Raw genomic sequence first — 10,479 nt, 5'->3', positions numbered from 1 at the left:
GGTCTGTAATTGGACATATCCGTTTACCTAGGAACTTTTCGCAACAATATTATATACGTGGTTGTATGTATACAGACAGAAAACTATTTATATGATCCGTTTATGAATCTGCTGGTAGTGCGGATCACGAATAAATATAGTGACTGATTTTGTATTAACCGCATGGTATATGCTTTAAAATTGTATATATCACTTAAATATAATATTTCCTTTGCAATATGTTAAGAAGCCGTTTATTTTAAGTATAATGTAAACGGATATTCAAGAGTGATATACTTGCCGATAAATGTAAGCATTACATCGTTATACTTGATATGATTTTACAAAGAAACATTTGTTTTAGGTTATCAAATTATATTTAAGATTATTTTCTATGTCACAAGTAATTTAAATAAAGTTGTTTACGTCAATGTTTTTGTTCTATTGTATAGATTTTTTACATTTCTTTTGTATACAACCCGCAAACAGTTTCAAATTATTCATTTTTCTTTTTTTTCAAAGAAGGAAAATACAATATTTATCACAGAATAACTTGTTTTTGATGGTATAAAGAAAACCTACGTTTAATAGAATGTTTGCTACAGAATTTTATTTTTTATTATATAATTCAATAAAAATATTTTGTTACTCATGTATGCAATTTTGATAATGTTTTTTTTTTTTAAGAAGATATCACAATATGGCAGAGCAACAACAGTCACCTTCTGGCTTTAAACGTATGTCTTTAGATAAAATTATTGAAGCTATGACTTCAGATTTAGAAAATTCTAATGGTCATTATGTTCAATTTGGTGTAAATCCACAACAAACTACGTCTCATAATTGGGGAAATTATTCGTCAAATCAAACAAGACATTATATTGCTGGTCAATCTTGTCATTCTAATCCACCCACAATGCAATCCATGCCTCCAATGGGTGCTCCTCTTTATATGCAAGATATGTCGAATTATTCAGATTCAATCTACTTTCCATCTCAAGCAGTAAATCACTTAGGTATAAATGAAAATAATGATTTAATTGGCACTGTAGATGTTGGAAGAGGCAATTATATTAATGTAATTTATGGAAATGCTTCACAAATTATGGCAGAACAATGTCAGCTTTCAAATATGACATCTTACAGAAATCAAAACATAATTGATCGAGAATATGGTCTTTTTAATGATCGACACATGAATGTACCATCTGAATTACCAACTCAAAATTTTAATGGAAAACAATTAATTGAGAATTTGGTTGGTAATTGGGCGCCAAACCAGTCTGGTACATATAGTCCCTTTGGTGGATCTCCAAATGTAACCCCAGTACTGCAACCAAACATAGATATTAGAGATCCTGAAGAATTGCCTAGAAATTCAACTGACTTTCAACATAAGAAACCTCGTATGGTAGCGGAAGTTAAACCTATGCGACCCTCTTATTCTGATGTTCTAACAAAATCTGCTCCAACACCTCCATCTCCTCTAACAGTTCAATCTATAAAACCCAAAACAGAATCTGTAAATAAGAAGGTTTCTAATAAAAATTCAAAGAATAAATCTAAATCTACAACATTAAAGAGACAAAATTCATCTGGTAGTGATGATCACAATTCCCCAAAAATACAAATACCACGAAAAGTATTAGAAAAAAATAATTCGAACCTCCCAAGACGCTGGGTATCATTAGATAATCTTGGTTCACCAACTGAAGTTCATGAAATAAATAGTTTTGATAGATCAAACCAATTTGAAAAGAAAAAAGTTTCTAAAATATCTAAGAAAGCAGAAAAAGGAGAGATGCTTAATAATTCAAAAGTTCAAAATAATAATCCTAAATCTACTGGAAATATTCCTAAACGTCCCATACAAATAAATAATAATTTAAATATAATAAACACTTCCAGTGAAACTATTTATTCTGAAAAAATAGAGAAAAATCAACAGGTTGTGAATAAAGTAAATAAAGAAGAAAAAAAGGTAACCAAGGAAAAGAATTCTAAACGTTTTCAAGTTGAAAAAACACAAATTAAAAAGGCTCAAAGAAATCGAAGAAGAGAAAATAGGGAATCACCAGTCAAAGATTTATATAAAAACTTAAATAAATATGCTACCCATTGGATTAAAATTGGATTAAAAATATTTCATTGGTTACTACATCTAGTATCTGATGTAGTTAGCATGAGTGCTAATCTTATGATTCTTCTGTAAGTAATGCTTAATATAAGAAGTATTCTAACTGAATTCTATAGTGTACTATTTTTTAATATGTTTTGTATAGTATCAGTAATCAGACTTCTGTGTTTATATTTTAGTGGAAAATGTGGATGGTATCATACTATACTATATTTAAAATATTTATGGGTTTATATGGCTATGACATTCTCAAAAATTCGTATTTTGAATGCTATTGGCAAGCAATTGGATAATTGGTTTGGTAATAGTAAATTTGCGTTTTGGCGTAAAATAAAAACTAAAAATGAAGAAAAAGAAGAAAATAGTAATTGGATACATGGTGGTCTTGAAGCCAATATTGCATTACCTAGCACTGGTGAAGAGGCTATGAAAAGATTATTAGCTTGTAAAGGAAAGGATCCCTACAGTATACTTGGTGTTACGCCAACATGTTCAGATGATGATATTAAAAAGTATTATAAGAGACAGGCCTTCTTGGTTCATCCAGATAAAAATAATCAGCCTGGTGCGGAAGAAGCATTCAAAATACTTGTACATGCATTTGATATAATTGGTGAACCGGTACTACATATTTTTGTACTTACTATATAATAAAAAATTTGTCCCAAAGCAAAATTATATTTTTCATGTTCATATTATCTTTGTACTACACTCTCAATATTTTAGGAACGTAGACAAGCATTTGATCAAACTAGACAAGTTGAAGCAGCTTGGGGTGTATTAAGTGATTTACTCTCTCAACTTCACAGAAAGATGGAACAGGCAGCAAATACAATAAGATGTACAAATTGTGGTTTAAGGCACAAAAGAATTCCAACACAACGTCCTTGTTATGCAGCAAGATATTGTGCTCAATGTAAAATACGTCATGGTGCAAAAGAAGTAATTATCAAAATGTTATATGAAAGCAAATGGATTGTACTGTGTTCTTAAATTTACATTTTTCAAATTAATTAGGGAGACATTTGGGCAGAGTCTCGTTTAATGGGCTTTCTTTGGCATTATTATGCCTGTATGGAAGGAGCAGTATATGATGTCACAGATTGGGCAGCTTGTCAAGCTGGTAATTTAAAACACCTAAGAGCAAATACACATAGTGTTCAGTATAGAATTGTCTTAGGTCAACGACCACCATCACGAACGGCTAATAATGGTAAAAGACGCCAACAAATAGATCCAAATACCAGGTATTGAATTTTTGTTAAATTCACAAATATCTTGTGGTTTCCGATATTGTATAACTCTGTAAACGATTGTATACATTGAATAGTGAGGCAGATTTTGAGAACTTTTTAAAAAAGTTATACAATCACACCAAGACCGGAAATTCAAGTCCACCAAATCAAAGTTCTTTTGGAGGGGACTGTAAGCGTCGTAAAACTAAACGTAAGAAGTAAAAAGTATGGCAAGTTACTTCCTAATCTCTTAGCATCCATCATGTATAATTATACAATAATATACATAGTACTCCCAAATGAATTCTTATATATTCTTTCCTTCATACAAATATAAATAATATTCATTAGTTTTAGCACAATATTGGAATCATATTGATGATGAATTTTAGAAAGTATACTTATGTAACTTTTGTCATAAAAATATTTTTTTATTTTTATTGTAATGAAAATTTATTTTTTAAAAACGTATCTACTTATGCAAAAATATTGCAAAGTACAATTTATTTTATAACTTGGTGACTAATATTTGTTTAACAATAGTAGAAAAATTAGGTAAGAAATTTAAATTCTTACCTAAATCATTGATTTATGTATAAAATTAATTTGTATTACTTTAGATTAAAAAAAAACACAATTCTAATGTATTTTAAAATACAGAAGATTACAATCATACTAAAATTCACAATGCACCATGAATTAAAATTTCAAAAATACGGATTAATTTTTAATCCATATAAAATGGAACCACATATACACACATTTTCACATTATATTTATAAATAAAGAATTTATTAATACAAAGGAAAAACAAAAATATATAAAAAGTAATAGTTTCAATACTTAGCAAAATATAAATAATCTTTCAATTTAATCCAAATATAATACTCAAATATTATAATATTACATAGCATCTTAATATAGTGTGCAAAATATAGTTATGCAGGAAGTTGTTTCAATAATTTTTCCTGTATTTAAAAAAACTGAAAGCAATGAAAGGAATTCAGGATCTTTTTATCTTAAATTGTTTCAAATAATGTGTCTGCAATCTAATATCTATAAAATGTAATAACCATGTAACATTAAACAATTTTTTATTATAAACTTACACAACAATTCTGATATCTTCTAAATTCTGTTGTTTTTGAGTTACAATTGAAATAGTAGCTCTTGCATGTAATTGATGTACTAAGATATTTGATAATGTTCATATCAAAATTTACATCATTTAGAATGTAAAAATAGAATGATTCAAAATGCAAAATGTTACATGAACATACTTTCGAAATTATATAATTAAGAAAATATTTCTAATGAAAGTTTCAAAGTTTTATTTAAAATTTTTGGAAATAAGATTCTATGTAAACAATTGAAAAGGCTGTTTATAATTTTTTCATAATTTTCTATGTTAACAAAACAAATATTCGAGAAGCTAAAATTTGGATAATATAAAAAAGTTCAGTGACTGAGTTATATTAATATTGGAAAAAGTTAGAAGTTTCCACTGAGAATACTTCCATAACAATTAAGTTTTGCAAATTTGACATTTTATATTCAGAATTATCTTTTGCATTAGTATATTTTTTTATAACTATTATGAAATACCCTGAAACTAAAAAACAAATGTTTTTGTCACTTTTAAAATTATAATAAAAAATAGTTCAAGAAAAAATGTATAAATTAATGTACCATTCTGATCGCTTGATTCCAAAATATTTTAAATAATGTGATGAGTTAACTAGAAATGGTTCAATTCATAAATTGAACCATTTGAATGTAAGTGATATGCTTATGTTATATATATATATATATTATTGAGTATAATAATAAAATACAGTTACGTATTTCGTTAGTAGTACATATATTCAATATGAATGTTGGTATAAATTAGTAAACTCATAGAGAGTGGTTCATAAATGATGTGTTGATTCCACGGTAAATGTTTTTCGCTGATAAAATATTCAGTTGAAAATATTTTGAAAATGGAGAATACCATTAAATATCTTTGTCTTAATTACTTATTGTTAATTGATCACTTATTGTTAATTAAATCTTTTATTCGAGCCATATACGTATCAGCAAATAGTAAGAGAAATATTTTGTAAGTTATATTGTTTTCCTTTAAAATATTTCAATAATTATTTGCATTAAATCAATAATTTATATTTTAGAAATTTTTGTGATCCTGTTTTTTAAACAGAAAGACTTATGGAACAAAATAGAAATATTCATTTATAAGAAGCAAACTTATATAATTTCTATTATAAGCTTTAATGATATAAGTAAATATTTTTGTAAAGAATACATATAATATTTTATTATTAATATCATCCTTCTTTAATTAATTGAAAACCCAATGGCTTTAATTACATGCAAAATTTAGTCGTACTAATTAAAATATTTTAAAGAAATCAGAATGGACATTCTAACAAAATATCATTGAACTTTTCTTATATTCTAAAATATATGTAAAGAAGTGCAATTCTAATTAAAAAGTAATGTTAAATAATTAAAAAAACAGTTCTGAAAAAGATACTTTTTTAACCACATCTATTCCCTTTATTTTATTAGATATATTTTTATTCCCATTTTCAATAAAAATGAATAAGTTTAAATATTTTCATTTAATAATTCGATTTTGTATATTCATAGGTTCTTATCTCTGTTCTGACACCATATATTGTTATATATACCATTATTTATTTTAAGTATGATCTCTACAGATTTGCAATTGATACAATAAAAACTAAATAATTGGCATGTGTAAAATAAGACTGATTTTTTGTCTTTATATTACTCATAAGTTATGTATTAGATTTAAATTTTTAAAATGCTCCTTTCCACATGAACAATATTCTTTGACATTTCAAATAAAGAAAGCTAGAGAGTTTATTCATTGTACACAAATACTACAATATTAAATTGAAAATTAAAAGTAATTGTGATATACATATTTCATTCTGCATTATACAAGATGTATTACAAATAACTTAAGAATATTTAAAAGAATAATGTTAAAATACTTTTAAAAATATATAAATGTGTATGTTAATAAAAATTTAATTTATATATTTTATTTGTATAATAAAAAAATTATGCAGTTCTTTGTACATGCAGATGAAATTATATAACTGTATTAAATGAGTTTTACAATAAAAATACATGTTAAATATGAAATAAATAAATTTTAATATAAATATAACAAAATGCATTTAACCACTATCTTCCTCATACAAAGAATATGTACATTCAATTTCGTATCTTCTTCTTAAAGACTTAGGTTTTCTTTGACTATGTACTGGGTGTAATAAAATTTCAGGGTTTATTTTAATTCACATATTTAAAAAATATTGTTACTTTTATATTACTTTTATATTTATATTATAGCATTACACATTAAATTGTCATAAGTTATAAAAAATGTATCATTGTAAATTTATTCTTCACTTATGTTTTATAAATATTTGCATTAAGTATGAAAATTAGAACCTATATACATAATTTTGTTCAATATAATAATGCAATTTTATTGATAACGTACAAAAATAATGCTATTACTATATTACATCAAAAATAAAAACTATGTATTTTCCTCTTCCATTAAATTTTAATTTAGCATTCCTTCTAAAAATACAAGTGCATCAACATTATCAATTGCACTTTCTACATCTCTTTTTTGTAAAGTTTTTTTTTTCATTCGTGCTGTATATTTGTATGATTCTTTAGTAAGAGAATCAATAAAAAGCTCCTGTAATAAGATATAAGATTTAATAATTAAGACACGCACACACACGAAACATTTATTATTTATATTTATTACAAAAACTGCTTCATTCTTTATATGTATATGTTAAAATGTTTTAATTTAGTGAAATTAAAATAATAATCGATAAAAGTAAATAATTTGATAAATAACATGATTTATATAATAGATTTTAATGTAAATTATATTATAATTTGCATACAGTATGTTTCTTTAATAACTGGCATTTAATTATTTACAAAAATAAGGAATATAAGTGAAACATAAACCCAAGAACATGCATAACACAATTGTTTCAAATTTACTGACTACAAATTTTTAAAAACTTTGTAATTATTGTAGTATAGTAGCAATATTATGATACAAATTATTCACAATTCATAAATAAATGAGATACATTTTACAATTACCGTAGATTTTGTAATTAAGAAAACAGCTTCTTGGTTAACCATATTCACTTCAGGATCCATCTTTATAATTGTTTTTATTCTACCTAATGGTAATTTTACTAATTTTTCCTTTTGCTCTTCGTCGATACGAGCATTATTTTCAGCTTCTTCTTGAAAATCTTGAAGATTTTCTCCTCCTGTACTAATAATATTTTCATTTAATTCTTTATCACTTCCTTCCTCTTCAAAATTTGCCATATTTATATTAATTTGAACTGATATTTCAGGTGCACTAAAATAAGTTAAGCTATAAGAACAAAATTTTGATATAATCCAATTATTTCGTAACATATAGTAAAATTCATTTTATTAAAAATATTTGTTCAATTTTCAGCAGTTAATATTAAATTTTCTTAACTATATTTATATCTTTAAATTTTAATATCAAAAAATTCAAAGTAGCGAATACTTTATTTTATATTGATTCGTATGAATATTTTTTTATAAGTTCGATATAATTAACTAAAATTAAATAGTATTAAATATAATATTTAAAAATTACGGATATCTAATATAATAGTGCAAATAATAAACTTTATGTTTTCGATACATTATTATATATAAGGTTGTGTATTATCAGAATCTTTTATTTTTAGTTATATTAAAAATAAATAAATGTAAATGTTCATATAATTTCAAATTATACGTTATTTAACATTTGGCGGATTACATTAGTCTAGTGATAACAGACATGACTTTCTAGTGGTGGAACGTAATATTTTTATTCCTTAACTTTAAAGAGAAGAGAACAATAATTTCTTTTCTGTAATATCATTTTACTAAATTTAATTGTATAATATACACGAATATAATAAAAAATGCACTCTGTTAAATATTCGTCCCACTCTATTTCGAGAGATATAGTTACCAATCTAAAACATTTTAATACAATGGTAAATGCCTTTTCAATTTCCACATGGACATCGGGCTTTTATTTACGACTGATAATTTGACAGTCGTTTCAAAATTTATGAAAACTTCTTGAAATATGGAAGAGAAATCTTGCAAAGAGCAATTAACAGAAAATACAGGTTCTTAAATATATATTATGATTCGAAAGAATGAATATATAACTTATCATATTCGTTTTATTACAGATATCAACCAAGATGAGTTGATTCTTCAACAACAAAGACGTATCGAAATGGAGGTTAATATATGTTATCGTTCTTTATAAATTGATTTTTTTTTAATTTTCTTATAGTTACTATTTATTTTTTATGAAAAAAATTACATTATTTCCATTAACCATATTTAATAATTGTCGTTAGGGTCCATTTTTGTTTTTTATCTTTGAGTTTAATAATCATTTTGTTTACTAATTATCTTATTATGAATTGTAAATTAAGTGTACATATTATAGATAGGTTACATATAAACAATCTAATTTAATACTTATTGTCTTCATCTCTTTATTTTATATTTATAAAAGGAAATAAAAATATGAAATAAAGTCGTTATCTTCCAGATTTCTGAATCCATTGCTTTGGTTGGAGAGAAAGAATCCATAAAAAGTTTGGAACGTGAATACTCTGAAGATGAAATATACCTTTCGAAAGCTAAAGCATTAGGTCAAAAATATTCATATATTAGGAGAACTAGACCAGATGGAAATTGCTTTTTTAGAGCCTTTAGTTATGCATATCTTGAAAAGTTAATTGGAAATAAAGAGGAATATGAAAAATTTCGGGAACTTGCATTAAAAAGTAAAGAAAGTTTGGTAGCATTAGGTTTCCCCCAATTTACAGTTGAAGATTTTCATGATACGGTAAATACATTTTATTATAAATCATATACTGATAAATTTTTATTTTTTTTATTATTTTAAATATTCAAAACAGAAAATGTTTCTTTGTATTACAGTTTATGGATGTAATTGATAAAGTAGGAGAAGATACAGAGTCAAGCTATATTGAATTACATAAACTTTTCAATGAACAAGGATGTTCTGATTATGTTGTTGTATATCTTAGATTAATTACCTCTGGTCAATTACGGCTTGAAGCTGATTTTTATCAGCATTTTATTGAAGGAGAACGTACTGTTTCAGAGTTCTGTCGTCAAGTAAGTACTATGAATACTATTCTATACCAATATTTACAATTAATATTATGTTTATTTTGAGAATTCGTTATGTGACACAAAAACTATATTTTTCTATATATAATATACAATATATACATATATTAACTATAATTTTTCTATATTTTTAATATATATAGTTTATTTTTTAATCAGTATTAATTAAATTAATTACTAAAGAATGTTTATTTTTATAGGAAGTGGAACCAATGTACAAAGAATCTGATCACATTCACATTATAGCTATGAGCACTGCTTTAGGAACTGGTGTACGTGTTCGTTATATGGATCGAGGCGCTGGAACTGAAGTAACTGCACATGATTTCCCTGAAGGTGCAACTCCAGCTGTTCATTTATTATATCGCCCTGGTCATTATGATATTCTATATCCTTGATAAATCACACATTTAACTGGCACATAACTTTTTAAAAAATCTCACAACAAAGATTAATTATTTAGCAAATTATATCTTGTGTACGCAATCAAAACTCATAAAATTTTTGTTTGGTTAGATGTAACATTACAATTGTAAGTAATTAATTTAAGCCTTATAGAATATTCAATAAAATTATAAAATTTTATGTAAAAAAAGCTGTGTTTTTTAAGAAAATACAAAAGGTGGGTCTTTGTTATTAATAATCATACTAAATTGTTCACAACCTTTAATCATTTATTAAATATATAACAAAGAATTTAACATGATTTCTTTAGTGCATTATTAATACAAATTATTCTCTTAAACAATTTTGAGATTATAAATTTTAAATAAAATCACACAACAGATCATGTTATCAGGATGATATGTTGATTATAATTTTTATAACATTAATTAT

At 25.0% G+C, this 10,479-nt stretch overlaps 2 protein-coding genes across 5 annotated transcripts; one reads left to right on the top strand and one right to left on the bottom strand.

The window, feature by feature from the left end:
• Positions 1-119: 119 nt before the first annotated feature.
• LOC126865072 (ubiquitin thioesterase otubain-like) lies at positions 120-10,237 on the top strand. 3 transcript variants are annotated; one of them, XM_050617158.1, is made up of 10 exons: positions 120-288; positions 670-2,187; positions 2,296-2,737; positions 2,843-3,058; positions 3,134-3,363; positions 3,447-3,562; positions 8,661-8,713; positions 9,032-9,331; positions 9,427-9,627; positions 9,843-10,237. In XM_050617158.1, exons 2-10 carry the CDS (start codon positions 680-682, stop codon positions 10,038-10,040), a joined length of 3,264 nt encoding a protein of 1,087 aa, XP_050473115.1. In that variant the 5' UTR covers positions 120-288; positions 670-679; the 3' UTR covers positions 10,041-10,237. The 3 variants fall into 3 exon arrangements, with proteins under 3 accessions (XP_050473115.1, XP_050473114.1, XP_050473116.1); XM_050617157.1 differs by having other exon boundaries at positions 667-2,187; XM_050617159.1 differs by lacking the exons at positions 120-288; positions 670-2,187; positions 2,296-2,737; ... (1 more) ...; positions 3,134-3,363; positions 3,447-3,562 and adding an exon at positions 8,435-8,594.
• Positions 6,522-8,148, bottom strand: LOC126865080 (DNA polymerase epsilon subunit 4). Of its 2 annotated transcripts, XM_050617181.1 has the most exons (3): positions 8,066-8,148; positions 7,525-7,795; positions 6,522-7,099 (listed from the first exon to the last, which is right to left on the bottom strand). In XM_050617181.1, exons 1-3 carry the CDS (start codon positions 8,113-8,115, stop codon positions 6,959-6,961), a joined length of 462 nt encoding a protein of 153 aa, XP_050473138.1. In that variant the 5' UTR covers positions 8,116-8,148; the 3' UTR covers positions 6,522-6,958. The 2 variants fall into 2 exon arrangements, with proteins under 2 accessions (XP_050473138.1, XP_050473137.1); XM_050617180.1 differs by lacking the exon at positions 8,066-8,148 and having other exon boundaries at positions 7,525-7,961.
• Positions 10,238-10,479: the final 242 nt, after the last annotated feature.

Source organism: Bombus huntii, chromosome 4 (genome assembly GCF_024542735.1).
Source record: "Bombus huntii isolate Logan2020A chromosome 4, iyBomHunt1.1, whole genome shotgun sequence".
Lineage (NCBI taxonomy): Eukaryota > Metazoa > Arthropoda > Insecta > Hymenoptera > Apidae > Bombus > Bombus huntii.
Note: the sequence above shows the minus strand (reverse complement) of the source record. Positions and strands in the feature narration are given on the sequence as shown.

Bases quoted from the DNA above. Each gene is read 5' to 3' on its own strand.
- LOC126865072 (XM_050617158.1), top strand. From the start codon at position 680: ATGGCAGAGCAACAACAGTCACCTTCTGGCTTTAAACGTATGTCTTTA. The intron at 3,364-3,446 runs GTATTGAATTTT...TACATTGAATAG, and splicing joins CAAATAGATCCAAATACCAG to TGAGGCAGATTTTGAGAACT. The intron at 3,563-8,660 runs GTAAGAAGTAAA...GTTTTATTACAG, and splicing joins TAAGCGTCGTAAAACTAAAC to ATATCAACCAAGATGAGTTG.
- LOC126865080 (XM_050617180.1), bottom strand. From the start codon at position 7,854: ATGTTACGAAATAATTGGATTATATCAAAATTTTGTTCTTATAGCTTA. The intron at 7,100-7,524 runs GTAATTGTAAAA...ATCTTATTACAG, and splicing joins TCTTAATTACAAAATCTACG to GAGCTTTTTATTGATTCTCT.